Here is a 17,103-nt window from a genome sequence, read left to right on the forward strand (position 1 = left end):
AATCCAGAGTGGGCAGAGAATGTGAAAACGAAAGAGAGAGGGTACATTTGGCCGGGGGGGGGGGTCACCCTGGTTACGGACAGCCTTCCTGGAGGAGTTTGAGGCCATTGTGGCTGGGTCTCTAAGGTTGGGAAATGAACTTCACTTGCCCTTAGAGGGTGACCGTTGCAGAGGTGGGACACCATAGTGGAGGAGGAAGGGAGGATGGAGGAAACTAAAAAGCAAGACAGAGAATAGGGGTGTGACTTGAGGTTTAAATAGGGGTATTGACAGATATTTTGGCAGTACAGAACAGAGGAGAGGCCTATCTCCTGCCCCTTGAACCACACTCAAGGTTACAACATTTCACATAGATTTTGCATTTATTTCGTGTAACCATTTTTCAAATAAGCTTACAGCCCAGTTATATTTTGCCAGAGTACTTCTCGAAAGCAGATCGCTGGCAATGATATTTAGGTTTTCATCTGTTTTAGGTTTGGCAAAACCATCAATAAATAAATTAACAATCAATTGAATCTCATTATTGAACAAGTATCAGTTAGGAAGAAATGTTTTAAGTGGCATGAACTCAAAGTGTTGAATCAGTAAAACGGCACTTCAAACAGTTAAATATTTTTACCGATTTATCCCTTACTTAATCGCTGTAAAGTTTTTATTACTTATTAAAATACAAGTATACTGTGTGTGTGTGTGTGTGTGTGTGTGTGTGTGTGTATATATATATATATATATATATATATATATATATATATATATATATATATATATATATATATATAGGAGAGAGGGAGAGAGAGAGAGAAGATGTGTTTTTAATATATAACACCAGCTCTGTTTAATTATTCCAGCCTTGGTCTAAAATATATTTCTTTCTCAACAGTAAAAACATACTTGTTGGTATGTTTTAATAAACTAATAAGAGGCCCACTTTCTAACCGGAGTTACTTTTTATAATTGATAGAAAACTCAACAGTAAGCACTTTCCCAAATTCATTGCTTGAAATCATACCTTGGCTGGATTTAAGAAACTGCTTGAACAGGTATCTCTACAAATAAGCTTGCATACTTGAATTATTTTTATGATCAGGCTTGCCTGTAAATGCATAAGAAAAATTAAATACCTTAAGATATTGGAGCAGAGTTGGCAAGCTTGCATTGTAGTTGTATTTCCTGCTCTCTGGATAAACAGATGACACTTACATATTTTAATTCTGATTTCCCAGACATTAGAGCTCTTTTCACCTCATTATAGCTCACTTACTCTTCATGTTGATTAAGATATCCCAAACAGACAGCCGCTTCCAAACACACCCAATTCTGCTCCATTAGACAGGATGGATGTTAGCTCTTGTCATTTATTGCCAGGCTTTGCTCAATTAAATCAGCTTTACCTCTGGGACTATCATCAGGAGATTTTTATTTTATTTTGTTATTACAGCGATATCTATAACACAGGAAGCAGTGACTACTGTACAAAAGTAATGTGTTTTGTTAGAAATATTATATGCAGTCAGTAACATTTTAAATTATTAAGTGCAGTTATTGCTGTTATTAATGGCTGAAAGAGTAGAATAGGTTTTGGTTGCATTACAACCATTATCCTCACACCACTCATATCTCTTTTTTTTTTTTTTTTTACACTAGATGTGTGAACGTTTCATATTGGCTTTCCATTTGGTGGTTGGCAATATTGATTCAGACATGTATGAATTAAGCTCACTGTTCCTTATTCCGGTACAATAGTGCATTAAAATTGAAATGTTCTTTTCTCAAAGGCATGTAGGCCACAAACACAGGCAATACTGGCACAGCAGATGGTGCCCAATCCGTCTCTGGGCCAGATGGAGACTATTTTAATGCTTTGGTTGTACCTGTGCCAACAGCACACTGTTAAAGTGTGATATCTTTCAGATATGAAAGGTTCTGCCTGATCATACCTACAGAGCATCCCTCCAAAATATGCAGGGATAATCAAAGTAAACCTCATCAATAATTGACAATATATTTACAATAAACAAAATACATTATACATTTAGGGTCCTCATGTGTTTTTTGGCCTTCAGTAACGAACCCTTTCATTTAGTGGCATGTTCAATTTCCCTACAATTACTGGAATAAAAAATGCATGGAAAACTAATCTGCATATTTGCTGTTCAATTTCCCTACAATTACTGGAATAAAAAATGCATGGAAAACTAATCTGCATATTTGCTGTATATTTAGTTGTCTATTAGTGTTCGTACCCTTTCTCCTAAGCAAATATAGCACAATTAACATCAATCGCTATAAATCAAGAAAAACAACAAATCCACAACCTGTACCCTCTCTCCTATGTTCTACTCACGTTACTTCACCTGTTTCCCGGCCCTGAATATCCTGTTTTCAGAAAGTGCTTGCATCAACTAATTAAGAAACAGGATAGTCTTTTTTAAAGGGATACACACCTAAAAACAAACAACAAAATACCATAATAAACATTAAAATCGGCTATACATATATGTGTGTGTGGTGTGTGTGTGTGTGTGTGTGTGTGTGTGTGTGTGTGTGTGTGTGTGTGTGTGTATATATATATATATATATATATATATTCTTCCATTCAGAATGTGTTTCTTCTGGCCAGGCTTACTGCTGTTCAAATTAAAACAGCAGGTGGAACATTTATGGTTCCACATCGTGTTGTACTCACCACAAAGTACCAAACGCTATTTGCATGCTGCACTAAGCAGTACTATTGGCATTATTTTGAGATAAGCGCATGCGACAGTGGTTATTAATGTATTTTTTAAATTGGAACTTTAGGTATTATAAATGAGATGTACTTTTAAAACATCAAAACACATCTCAAAATAATGCAAAATTCAGCATGAAACCGTACTTAATACTTTTAGTCTTAAGTCAGCATTTATAGGCAGATAAGTTTAAATTACCTCCGGATTGGCTAGTGTGTGCACAGTGAATTATAGACATATTTCAGTTTTGAGGTGGCTGATGATGGCTGGAATAGAAAAACAATATAACAAGACCTTGTTTTTCTCCATGGATGGACTTGGAATAGCAGTCCCTCAAAATAACACTGGATATTTCCTATGTACTACCCATTCTTAATCTTGCTGCTCACACAAAAGGCAGCAAGGCACTGAGAGCAGCCCTATTGTAAACAACATTGAAAAGATAATGCAGACCAATCAACTTGCAGAGTATGTGGCTAGAGGATTGGTTGATATCAGTGAAACTTTTTCTGACTTACTCAGCCTTCCAGATTGTTCCATGTAATACATACATTTTTTATTTATTTTTTTTAGAAATGTAATGATTGTATTGAACCAGGCAAGGTGACAGTAAAAATATAACATTTCGCTTAAAAAAAACTATCAGAATTCTAGCCTTCTACCACCACTGCATGTCCATGCAGGTACCCATAAATTATACAATGAAATGGAAGGAAAAGCATTAACCCAGCATGCCACTTATATAACAGTGAAACCAATTCTGCTGCATATCTACAATACCACAGACCTGACAGCTATTGAGAAAGGGCATAGGATAAGACTAATGCAATGACATAGTTCAGTAACCATAAACAGTGGGGAAGTCTGTTTATCATATTTACCAGTAAATAAAATGTGATAAGACTCCTAAAGCAATTCAAATCTATCCCTCCACTATGTGAATTCAAATAAACTATGTACATAACTTTATTATGAATCTTGTGTCATTTGTTCTACTTCCCAGTTATCAGTGTACCCTTTTTTAATAACTTAAAAAATGTTTTTAAAAAAAATGGACAAGGGATTATACCAGAAAGCAAACCAGTAATTACTGTAACTCCTTGTCCATTGCTGTTTTCACACAATCCTGGTTCCTGCCTGGTCTGTTCCAAAGCGTCTGGGGTGAACGAGAAGTAAAATGAAATAAAAAGAAACCATTTCAGCAGCCAGTGTGACTACTGCCATTCATATATATTCTAGTAGTTTTACCACACGACTGATGAGAGGTGGGCTCAATCATTTGTTTTCTACAATTCAGTGGCATGCTATTATATTAACTCTGTACAGGTCTTAAAATATATACAAATGGTTTTAATAAGCTGTCTTAAATAAGCTGTGGTACCCCAAAATGGCATCCATTTTGTAGGAATGAGAATGGCTGGAGTTGGGATATCTATTGCCCATTAACCCCCTCAGATCCCTTGTTAAATAACAATTGTAGTATAATTGAATAGATAACCACTTCAGAAATAGACAGTTTAAATGAAAAACTAAAATGGACTTCCACAATATTAACTGACAGGTCAGGTATTATGCCAATTGTTGCACCAGCCTTGGAACTCACCTTTCAGATATCTATTTATTTCTCTTTGAAATCCTAGAAAACATCAAGTTGGAAGACATGGATAGCTTTTACCATTTAAGAGTGTATTTTGGATTGATCTTGCATTCAGATCCAACGACAAATTATCATATGAATCATACTGTTATGTTACCCCTTCTTGCTAAGCAGATGTGGCTGAACATAGTGAAGTCATTCTAAGAATTGACTTGTTTAATTTAGTTTCATACTTTCTTTTCATTACATTGTACTTGCTATAGATAAAGAACGCTGTATGTATTTCACTTACTGTTTGATGACGTCCCTAAACAACACACTAGCAACATTCATCGAATATCCTATATATCCTCTTAATATAAAAGATCCCCTCCAAATTCTCTTGAGTGTGTAGATTTATGCAAGTGGTTTGCAATGGACCACATGTATTTATTTTACCATTCAAAATTATTTGTACAGTAACTTTGCAATGAGGAATAGCACAGGGACACATTAGTGCAAACCATGCAACAGTAATAGCAACATCATCCATATAAAGAATAAGAGCTAGTGATTCCAAGTGAGTTAATCCTCAGTGGTTCCTGTCAGAATATAAATTACCCATGTTGATTACGAATTTGCAATTTCTAGGTCAGTTCAGTGGCTTACTTTGGTCACTACATTAAAAGTACTTTTGTCCTTGCATTTAAAGAAGCATGTAAAAAAAGTATTATTTATTTGATCAGTTTATAATTTAAGCAACGTGTCTTTGGCTGAGCTCAAGAAATGTACAGAATATATTTGTTATGTCAGTTGAAAGCATCAGTGATGTATAGAAGAGACAGGAATGGCAATGGTGCAGCCTACTGGAAATGTTCCTTTCTGGAAATGTTCCTTAAAATAAATGTTCTTTTCACATCCCTATACCTATCCTTGCAGGCGTTTACCCAGTCAGAGTAAATGTTGCAACTTCAATGCAGTACGAGGGCCAAAACAAATGTTCAAAAATAAAATACAGGCTAGGCATGGGCGTTCACCTTAACCTAACCTAACCAAAGGATTTTGGGCTTCTTTTATACATGTGGCCACTCCCCAATTAGCACCAATTACCTAACTTGGGAATGACTACACCTGTGGTTGCTAGCAGGGACAGATTTATCCCTGCCAACCTTACATTCCCACACACACAGTTTACATGGGGAGGGCTTCTACCCTGCCACAGTGAGCTACAACAGGGCTATTCAATTGTGATGAAACTTGGTTTGCAACAAACAGAGTGAATGTAAGTGATACTGATATATGTGTATTTACAACTGGGTAAGGGCAATATATTTTACCAACATACTTTACATTGCATTCAGGTAGCTTATATATACCAGCACAGCAAACATAATAGAAAATAGTGAAAAAAAAACATTTATTGTTTGTAAAAAATACACATACAAAAGGGACCAACAACAACCAAAAAAAAAAAAACTATTCATTGAAAATGTGCAAAAGAAAATAAAAAGAAGAAAAAAAAAATTAAAATTTTAAAATTCAAATTATTCATGCAAGGCACCCTGATCATGTGGCACAAAGTGTGGCTGTTCACTGTGGCTTGAATAGCCAGCAAGGTGGTGACCAGGGCAACCTAACCCTAAATCACTCTGGTCTCATACATCTGATCAACAAACACAAAACAAATATATGTATCGGAAAGTAGGTCCTTGTGCCTTCGATGCCGCCATTTCTTATTTTGTAAAGATTTTGGGTGAAAATGTTTGTTTACTGCACCAAGGTAGGTCTGTCTTCAGCTCAGCAACGATATTCCAAAACACTTGCATTCAAGGCCTTCACCTAATATGGTCATCTACCAGAAATCTCAAGCAGGGCTGTCTCTCACAGTGCCTGAATAAAAGGGTTAAAGGAACAGGTCTTCAGTAGGATATTTAACATTAGGCAGACCCTAAAAGGTTAAGAAAAACAAGCAAAAAAGGTCTAATTAAACACATTAACAGTTCAATTAAGGGTTTAATTAAGTAATTGAGAACTCAGTTGGAATGAAAACCAACAGACACAGAGGTCCTCCAGACCAGGATTGAGAAACCCTGCCTTAGAGGTTTGTTTATTTATTTGTTTATTTATTTAATTTATTTTTAACTAAGTTAGAAACTGAATTCCTTAGGGTTTGCTAACATATTCTAGTTTCTAGTTGGTATAAAACATATGCATTCTTACAAAATAGTCTTTGAGAAAAATCTTTCAAATAATACTAGAATACTTTTAGCTGTGTGGATAGCATAATGAAGTAAAACAACTGCAGCATTTTGAAATGTTTGGATTTTGTTGATATGTTAAGGGCAGTTGTGCAATGGTCTCACAAACTTTTAGATTAAGGCTCAGATTTATGCACAGCTTTGCATCTCCACTTAATGAAAAACTGTGAGATTTGCAAGCACACAGATGCTTAAATGCAGTGGTAGTCCTGACAGTAAAATATTGTACTGTAATGTCATTTTAATTCAAAGGACATTACACGTAACACCGCACAGCAGTTAAACTAGGCACCCTGACGAGACGATCGCTTCTCAAGTATACTGCAGTAAAATAGGATTCTGGAGCCTTGAGTAAACAATTGTGGTCATATAACAAGCTGCTTACCCACAATGACTTGTTTTGATTGTTTTGATGTAATGCTCTGTATTGAGCACCATTGACTCTTGTATACTGTATTTAAACTGCTGATGCGCGAAGGTGCTTTTGCTAATTGTAATGTGGCCGAGAGCAGTGTAAATGATCAGGCTGGAGTGTTGATTTACAGTTTAAAACCAGTGTTGGTTTTTATTTTTCTTAGTGTTATGTCTAACAACCACTAATTAAACATATATAATACTAAGTAAACAATACTTTGTGTGGTCCCTGTGCATACATGTGGGAACTGTGGTCAACCCATTACACTGCAGGGAATAAAGCTTTCATTCTCAAACATACTGATTCTGCAGCACTTCAACACAGTAATCATATTGGTCCGCTTTTAAGAATCAACTGCTTCTAAGAATCAAATCATCTGGTACGGATGTGATTCTTATATATCGAGTGTACTGTAATATGAATTATGTATGATATTTAAATGTAATATGCAATGGATACACATCGCAATTTTGCTGTACAGCTTGAGTTCATATATTATCAAGCTTATTGTACTTCAGTGGCTCCCAGCATCTCAGTGGTCATCTGTTAATATACTGCATGCGGTAGCCAGAAAATGGATCATAGAAATGCTTGCCTGGGAATTGCCAGAAACATGTGCTTACGTTCTGCTCAGTCCTTGGATTGCCTGACCTTTGACCCTGTGGGAAGGGAAGAAGCCATGCTTTTAGATAGGAACCAACTGAGTAGAGAGGAAGTGGTGGTCTGGGAGCAAGCACACAGCATGTTTCTTAAAGAAAGATTCAAACTAGATATACACCACCCACTCGATATGTCGCGGGTGTTGGGGTCCAATACAAGTCTGCTATATATTGAAGCCCTTGATATAGCGAGAGACCCCTAGAAAAACAAGCAGGCTAATAACAAATACTGTACAACCACGCCCTCGTTTTATCAGGGGCGTCAGGGTCCGATATACCCTTTTTCTCATTTTTTATATAAAAAGCAGCACACTGTTTTAATTCATACTGCGGAGGGTAATTACTTTGCATCAACTTAGTTTCCTTTCTCAAATGCTCAAACCGCTGCATTGAAAGAATCCATTCCCAACACAAGAGGCTTGTTGCTAGGGAGCCGACACCACTGCACTGTGACACTTGCTAGTGTATTGCTTAAAAACTGCTTCAGCAAGTAGATATTTCATTTTCTTTGTGTTATTGTGCAATGCGTGTGTATATGATAACAGCACGATATTAATTCTTTGTTTTTATTTGTTTTGTATATTGTTGTTTGTAATGCGAGTACGAAATAAAATTAACAGTAATTCTAAGTGTCTATTTATAGTGCAGCTAATGCATGCGCAGTTAGACTGTAAAAATGGGGAGCCAACTGCAGGACCGCGATGTATCCGAATCCACAGTATAGCGAGGGGCAATATAACGAGGGATGGGTGTAGTAAGTGTGGACGTATAAAGGATAGTGTTTGTTTGGAATGTAATTAGAAAACAAACGACTGAGAAACCTTCCAACCAAATGTTATTGTGGCTATAAGTTCAAGGAGAACTATTATAGAAGGGAGCATGTCTATGGAATGAAGACGTCGAACATGAGATTGGTGTGCAACTTTATTTAATGTAAAAGCACTTTGTTTAAAAGGACTCTTTGCTTCAGTAATCACTGTTACTTGGAAACACCAGTAAACTTTTTCTTCTGATACTTACCAGTTGGTTGCTTGTGAAAAGAAAACAATAGAGAAAGAATTACTGAAGAACCCAAGATTCAAAAGTGAAGAAATTAATTAATAGCAATACTCAACCAGAAGAAAGAGTAAAAACCTTAGAAAAGCTTGTGTTAATTCCTCTCAGAAAAAAGAGTTATAAAATTGAGTTGCAACAACCCAAAAGTTCACCAATATGTCACGCCACCTTTGACCACTCACAGAAGTACATGCTAGGTTATATATTAGAGAAGCACGTTCTCTAACTAATAAACTTTAGTTAGGGAGTGTGGAAAAGTGTAGAATACGTGCAGGTGAGTGCAGTGCAGAGCAGATTAATCACACAAACGAATGATTTACAGGTGCAAGGGTGTTTATTAATGATTATAATGTCCAGAGCCTTATGGCAAAACCTGCAAACAATAATAATGATGGAAGTGGTACAGCGGCGTGTATCACTCCTGGTTTGTAATCCCACAGGTTTGACCCGCAACCAAAAAAAAGTCCCGTCTTTCCTCACCCACACAAAACACAAACACAGACATAGTTCCTAAAGTGCGTGAATTAGGTGCTTCTGGTGCAAAGACAGTTCCAAAGTGAAAAGTGAGTGCTGATGTCCGGGTTAATGCTGGCCTGCGGCTACAGCTCCGGATCGTGCGAGTATTCTTTAAAGACAAATGACACAAAACAAACAGTGTTATGAGACAGACAAATACACAGAACACTCACGGTTTCTATTTCATAATTATACGGGCTCCTTCTAGGTTTGTTTACTAACCATTTGCAAAGGAACAGATCACTGAAGCTATGCCCCCCTATTTATACTCTCGCCAAATTGTCTTGCCATTTGCTTAAAGTTTCTTCTTTCTAGAGCCCTCACAGTCGGGAAGGAGATCTAACACCAAGCGTCATTCGATCTCTGTCACAGGAAGCCAGTTATGTGTGTAGTTAGACTTTAGGGGGGAGTAGGTTTATTTTAGTTTGTTGTTTTGTTTTTGTTGGATTTATTCCTTGCTGATGGTTTTCCCTGTAAAAAATAAGAAAGTTAAACTTCATTAAATAACAGTTGTTTTACTGGACATCGCTCAGTTTGGACATTCTCATAGCCACTCGGTCGTATTTGTTACAATACCTATTGAACACATTAATATACACAAAGCAATTAATAAATAAACACTATTGTTCCAGAACAACTAAGATGCATTGACAGGGGGAGTCCTGTTCTGACTCATCTGGCGCATTCATAGTGCTGCAGGAAGAGGGCAGCAGCCTTAAATATCCGTCTATCGGTCATGGCAGTGACACGGAAAGGTGGGAGAGAGGTTGTGTGGCTTTCCCTCTCTCTGAGGCTAAGAGGTGGGCCTTGGGGGATTGCTGGCCCTGTAAAGACTATGCTCTGTGTTCCCTCAAGCTGCCCCTTTTAAGACGTAACAAGCCAGCTGGCGGAAGCTGGGCTGCTGGACCGAGCACGGCCGGCGAAACAAAAACAAATGGAATAAATAAAAAAACAATTGGAAAAAGAAAGATTGTAGAAATCGAGGAATCCTTGGGTAGACCCCAAAACATGTATAGGTGGAGGGAACACCGTAGTGTAGGACGGAGACCCGGGCCGTGCAGATAGCGACCAATTACCTTCAGAAGTCACATAATTAGTTAAATAAAGTCCACCTGTGTGCAATCTAAGTGTCACATGATCTGTCACATGATCTCAGTATATATACACCTGTTCTGAAAGGCCCCAGAGTCTGCAACACCACTAAGCAAGGGGCACCACCAAGCAAGCGGCACCATGAAGACCAAGGAGCTCTCCAAACAGGTCAGGGACAAAGTTGTGGAGAAGTACAGATCAGGGTTGGGTTATAAAAAAATATCCGAAACATTGAACATCCCACGGAGCACCATTAAAGCATTATTAAAAAATGGAAAGAATATGGCACCACAACAAACCTGGCAAGAGAGGGCCACCCACCAAAACTCACGGACCAGGCAAGGAGGGCATTAATCAGAGAGGCAACAAAGAGACCAAGGATAACCCTGAAGGAGCTGCAAAGCTCCACAGCGGAGATTGGAGTATCTGTCCATAGGACCACTTTAAGCCGTACACTCCACAGAGCTGGGCTTTATGGAAGAGTGGCCAGAAAAAAGCCATTGCTTAAAGAAAAAAAATAAGCAAACATGTTTGGTGTTCGCCAAAAGGCATGTGGGAGACTCCCCAAACATATGGAAGAAGGTACTCTGGTCAGATGAGACTAAAATTGAGCTTTTTGGCCATCAAGGAAAACGTTATGTCTGGCGCAAACCCAACACCTCTCATCACCCCGAGAACACCATCCCCACAGTGAAGCATGGTGGTGGCAGCATAATGCTGTGAGAATGTTTTTCATCGGCAGGGACTGGGAAACTGGTCAGAATTGAAGGAATGATGGATGGCGCTAAATACAGGGAAATTCTTGAGGGAAACCTGTTTCAGTCTTCCAGAGATTTGAGACTGTGACGGAGGTTCACCTTCCAGCAGGACAATGACCCTAAGCATACTGCTAAAGCAACACTCGAGTGGTTTAAGGGGAAACATTTAAATGTCTTGGAATGGCCTAGTCAAAGCCCAGACCTCAATCCAATTGAGAATCTGTGGTATGACTTAAAGATTGCTGTACACCAGCGGAACCCATCCAACTTGAAGGAGCTGGAGCAGTTTTGCCTTGAAGAATGGGCAAAACTCCCAGTGGCTAGATGTGCCAAGCTTATAGATACATACCCCAAGAGACTTGCAGCTGTAATTGCTGCAAAAGGTGGCTCTACAAAGTATTGACTTTGGGGGGGGTGAATAGTTATGCATGCTTAAGTTTTCTGTTTTTTTGTCTTATTTCTTGTTTGTTTCACAATAAAAAATATTTTGCATCTTCAAAGTGGTAGGCATGTTGTGTAAATCAAATGATACAAACCCCCAAAAAATCCATTTTAATTCCAGGTTGTAAGCCAACAAAATAGGAAAAATGCCAAGGGGGGTGAATACTTTCACAAGCCACTGTACTGTAGAAGCTCTTAAATCAAAATTTAGTTTTAATTTTATTTTAAAAAATGCTGGTGTAAATGCATTGTGAAGATGAGCCTATAGAATGGACAGTGTCGTATATATAGGACTTTATATTTGGAAGATCAATTCATATCTTAGTGAGAGCAAAATAAAATGCAGTGATCTTATCATGGACTAAAATACCAAAGCACAATTGGCTTTACATATCAATGTGCATGACATGCCGTTTTGTATGCTTTACTGTATGTGTGTTTGATTTGCCCTTTCTTTCCCTTGTGTTTCATCATTGTGATTTTTGTGTGCTCATTGTTTTGGTTATGTTGTGATTTCAGTTGATTTTATAGGTGGACTTGATTCATACACCTACCACCACTCACCCCAGAAAGCTTCCCCTGTCCAGTTAAAGCCTGTTTACCTGTAAGTAAAGGAATTGGTATTTTGAACAATACATCTCCTTTTCTAACTGGACTAAATGACTAACCCAATAAGTAGTTACTGGTACTAACTACTGCTGAACAACCTGTTAACATATTGTGAACACACTGCTGCTTCTGATACGTAGCAGTAATTCACCTAATATTTTATGTTCACAAAGAAAGGCTGACCACATGATCAGTTTCCGTGCTTTATTTGGTAATGTGTACACATGAATAATTACAATTAATTACTTTATTATCAGCCTCATTGGACTGCCAGTGCTAAAGATGTAAAATGATTTAGCAAAGTTATGAGAGCTGGTGAGACATGGGCTGCCAGCGCTATTAGATTGGTGTCTAAGCCACCCTCCCCCTTGCTGAACGAGGCTTGCAGCATAGTGCTGGATTGGGAGGTAGTGGTTTATTAACCAAAGTACAGGGAAAAGGGGGGGTTATTGCTTTAACACACACGCTTTAACACTCTTTCAAACCATCTTGGGTTTTGGAACAACAGTCAATACTAATGACTAATTATACATGTGTTGCTAAAAGTCACTGGTATCTACAGATCTGTAATGTCTGATAAAAAGCGTAATGGGATGCTGTCCTACTTTTCTGTCTTTAACATGAAGCCTAAAATCAACTTTGACAGGTAAGTTAAATTTCCATTAGTGTAGAATACTGTATTAGCAATAAATAAAAACAGCAGGGATGTAACTGTTACAGTATGTAGACTTTAGCACTGTATTTGCGTGTTCGTTATATAAACTCATGAAGATCTTTTAGTCTTACCATATATGCTTTTGCCTAAAAACATCCTGAAAATAAAAGATTTTCTTATCTTTTAAACCTTGTGTACGTTATTTTTTAAGACCTTTTATTTCATATGCTTTCAATTATGTACACTGCACTTATAATATATATATATATATATATATATATATATATATATATATATATATATACACACACACACAGTGCCTTGCAAAAGTATTCAGACCCCTGACCAATTCTCTCATATTACCGAATTATAAATGGTACATTGAAATTTCATTCTGTTTGATATTTTATTTGTAAACACTGAAACTCAGAATCAATTACTGTAAGGCGACATTGGTTTTATGTTGGGAAATATTTCAGTTTTTTTTATTTTTCTTAAAAATATCTTGCTTGCATAAGTATTCAACCCCTGTGCTGTGGAAGCTCCCAGTTTGCACCAATGAAAGAAATTGCCCTAACAAGGACACAATTACCTTACCATTGGCCTCCACCTGTGAACCATTAAAGTTGCTGTCACATTTTCTGGATAAAACCCCCACTGTTGAAGGATCATTGGTAAGGCTGTGAATCTGAAGGAAAATGAAGACCAAAAAGCATTCTACAGAAGTTAGAGATAAAGTAATACAAATGCATAGATTAGGGAAAGGGTACAAAATAATATCCAAGTGTTTGGATATCCCAGTGAGCACAGTTGGATCAATAATCAGGAAGTGGAAGCTGCATCACACCACCCAGGCACTGCCAAGAAAAGGCCGTCCCTCAAAACTCAGCACTCAAACAAGGAGACTTGTGAGAGAAGCCACAGAGAGGCCAACAATCACTTTGAAGGAGCTACAGAGTTCAGTGGCTGGGAGTGGAGTAATGGTGCACCAGTCAACCATATCAAGAGCTCTGCATAACACTGGCCTGTATGTGGGAGGGTGGCAAGAAAGAAGCCGTTACTCAAAAAGTACCATCTGAAAGCACGCCTGGAGTTTGCCAGAAAGCATGAGAGTGACCCAGCTGCGATGTGGGAAAAGGTTTTGTGGTCAGATGAGACCAAGATAGAGCTTTTTGACCAAAACTCAAAGCGCTATTTGTGGCGCAAACCTAACACTGCCCATGCCTCAAGACACACCATCCCTACAGTGAAGTATGGTGGTGGCAGCATCATGCTGTGGGGATGCTTCTCATCAGCAGGGACTGGGCATCTTGTTACAATTGAAGGAAGAATGGATGGAGCAAAATACAGGAAAATACTGCAAGGGAATCTGCTTCAGTCCGCTAAAACCCTGAAGCTTGGGAGGAAATTCACCTTTCAGCAGTACAATGATCCCAAGCACAAGGCCAAAGCAACATTGGAATGGCTCATGAACAAAAAGGTGAATGACCTACAGTGGCCCAGTCAAAGTCCTAATCTCAATCCCATTGAGAATCTGTGGCACTATTTGAAAATTGCGGTCCACAAGCGTCATCCAACCAACCTGAGCAACCTGGATCAAATCTGCCAAGAAGAATGGGCCAAAATCACTCCGACACTGTGTGCAAAGCTGGTACATACTTACCTCAAAAGACTTAAAGCTGTTATTGCAGCGAAAGGTGGCTTTACCAAATATTAATGTGTGGGGCTGAATACTTATGCAAGCAAGATATTTCAGTTTTTTATTTTTCTTAAATATTTCCGAACATAAAACCAATGTCACCTTACAATAATTGATTTTGAGTTTAAGTGTTTTAAAATAAAATATCGAACAGAACGAAATTTCAATGTACCATTTGTAATTCAGTAATATGAGAGAATTGGTCAGGGGTCTGAATACTTTTGCAAGGCACCGTGTGTGTGTGTGTGTGTATATATATATTTGACTCAAGGCTTACAGGGCAATTAAGCAATCCTCGATGCATTAGCAGCTCTGTTAAGTACTACACCAAATGGGTCTGTATTTCTCAGTGAGGCAGGAGAAGCCATTATGAAAGTGTGGAGAATGAGATCAGGGATGAGGATGCATCATGCTGTAACATGTTTATTACCGTTGTTAAGCTTCTCGCCTGTTCACCAACTGTTGCTTAAAGTTAATGCTGAAACGTTAAATTACATGAGTTATATGTTAGCTGTCGAACATGGCTGAATAACGTTTCTAAACACAGTGTAGATAACATGCATCATCTGTTTTGAAGTGTGGTTTTAGGCAATTAAAATCTGTGAAAACTTTGGTCTTTGACGATTAATAAGTATCTCAAACCTCAAGCTTTTTTATTATTCTCTTGTAATAGACTCTGAGCCATATAGACATTAACACATATCTTTTTCCTATGAAACTAGATAGTAATCCAGTTGCCAAACTAAAGAAAACAGCTCCCGTCAGCAGAATGTATGGTTTTGGGCAGCACAATACTGTACTAATTTAATATTGTATGTTTAAAAGCAAGCAATATCTCTTATCTCTGAAGAGAATGGTAGGTGAGGTCAGATTAAAATGTCATTGCTAATGAAACAATAAGTTGCTTTTCACAGGACAGGAAGCAGTTTTCATATATTTTTTTTTTCTCTCTCAGACTGGTTTTCCTTTCAAATTGTCAGGTGATGAGAATAAAAAGATTCAAATAGAATCTGAAAGACGACTTCTTCCTCAAAACTGGTTAAAGTTTTACATTGCTAATATGAAATGTACTCATTCATTTTCTCACAGGTTAGTGAATGTATGGAATGGGCTACCTAGTCATGTAGTTGATGCTGAAACATTTAGCTTCTTTAAGACCGAACCTGGCAAAGTTCTGAGATCAATCAGCAGCTAGGAACAGGACAGGCTTAGATGGGCCGAATGGTCTACTCTTATGTTTTTTATGTGTTGTTTTTTTTTTTTTTTTTTTTAAAGAAAACTTTTTTAAGTGACTTTCACCATGCACCATCATTTTTAAGTGATATTTTGTGTGGCACAACTATTATTCTGGATATGTAATCAAGAAAGTCAACAATAAGCATATCACTACTGTCACAGTAAACTGGAAAGTGTATTGCTATTTTCATGTAACCTTATATTTCCTTCCACTGGGTCCGATTTCAGTGTCTTTTTCTGGAATGTGTTTAATGGTATTGACAGCTGGGGCCCCTCAAACAGAAATACAGAAACTTTCCTTACAAACCACATGTTTCCATACATGTTCATTTGACAGATATTTGTGGTACTATATCTCCTGGTTTCTGTCGATAGTTGTTGCTTTAAAAATGCATTTTGGGGATGTCAGTCACCTAGATTGTCAAACAACAACACAGCGGTTACATTTATGAATTTTGAAGTTTGATATCTTATGCATTTCTAGTTTCAGTAAACACTAATGGTTACCCAGTAACTTGCAAAAAACCTGTTTTTAGCTGAAAGCCGAACCTGAGCTAATATGATCTTATGAAAACACGTACTGGTATCTGTGTTACTAGGTATTATTCAAACACACACACACAAAACACCTAAAAGTCATCATCTAAATGAAAGAATTTGTGTAGGTTTATTATTTTACTATTAATGTTTTTCTTGTTTCCTTTTGTCCCTGACAGATCGAAGTAAATGAGGAAAACCAACTGACTCCAGTTGAACAAACATGCTTCAAAAGAAAAGACACTTTGTTACACAGTTCACTGAAGAGACAAACGGATGGAGAGATATCTTGAATACTGTGTGTGTGTGTGTGTGTGTGTGTTTGTGTGTATGTGTGTGTGTGTGGGCAGGGCCTCCCACACTGTCAAATATTTTACCAAATTTCCAAACAGCTGCTTGATCACGGTAGCCCTCTGTGTTTCTTTTTTTTTTTTTTTTTTTTTTCTTATTATTATTTATTATGAAATTTGAGTGTAAAAGCATGAGAACTATATGATGACTTGCTGTGTTGTCAAATTTGACTAGAGGACTGTCTTTAATAAGTAGTGACGTCGGGGAGTCTTCAAGAATTGTGGTTTACGTCTAAAGTTTCTAATATTATCAAACCAATAAAACATGACATTATAGCTGTTATTTGTTATGTATATTATAAGCATAAATTCATTACAGAACACTAACAAAATGTTAAATTATATATATATATATATATATATATATATATATATATATATATATATATATATATATATATATATATATATATATATAATATATATATATATATATATATATATATATATTATAGTACGAGAGGAAACTGTCAGCTCTCCTTTGCAGTAGCTGGAAATTGTAATTAATACATGAATA

At 37.3% G+C, this 17,103-nt stretch overlaps 1 protein-coding gene across 2 annotated transcripts in view; it reads left to right on the top strand.

Annotated features, from left to right (window-relative positions):
- Positions 1 to 16,733, top strand: part of LOC121313377 (sodium/potassium-transporting ATPase subunit beta-1-interacting protein 3) — a 150,220-nt gene extending 133,487 nt beyond the window's left edge. Inside the window, exon 6 of one of the 2 annotated variants that reach the window (XM_041245833.1) lies at positions 16,416 to 16,733. Coding sequence is in view for 1 of the 2 variants with exons in the window: in XM_041245832.1 (XP_041101766.1) it covers positions 12,020 to 12,108 (89 nt within the window). In the remaining variant the exon portion in view is untranslated. Of the gene's footprint in view, positions 1 to 12,019; positions 12,782 to 16,415 lie in introns of those variants that run through there. The other variant, XM_041245832.1, reaches the window with a different exon arrangement.
- The last annotated feature ends 370 nt before the right edge of the window (positions 16,734 to 17,103 follow it).

Source organism: Polyodon spathula, chromosome 3, assembly GCF_017654505.1.
Source record: "Polyodon spathula isolate WHYD16114869_AA chromosome 3, ASM1765450v1, whole genome shotgun sequence".
Lineage (NCBI taxonomy): Eukaryota > Metazoa > Chordata > Actinopteri > Acipenseriformes > Polyodontidae > Polyodon > Polyodon spathula.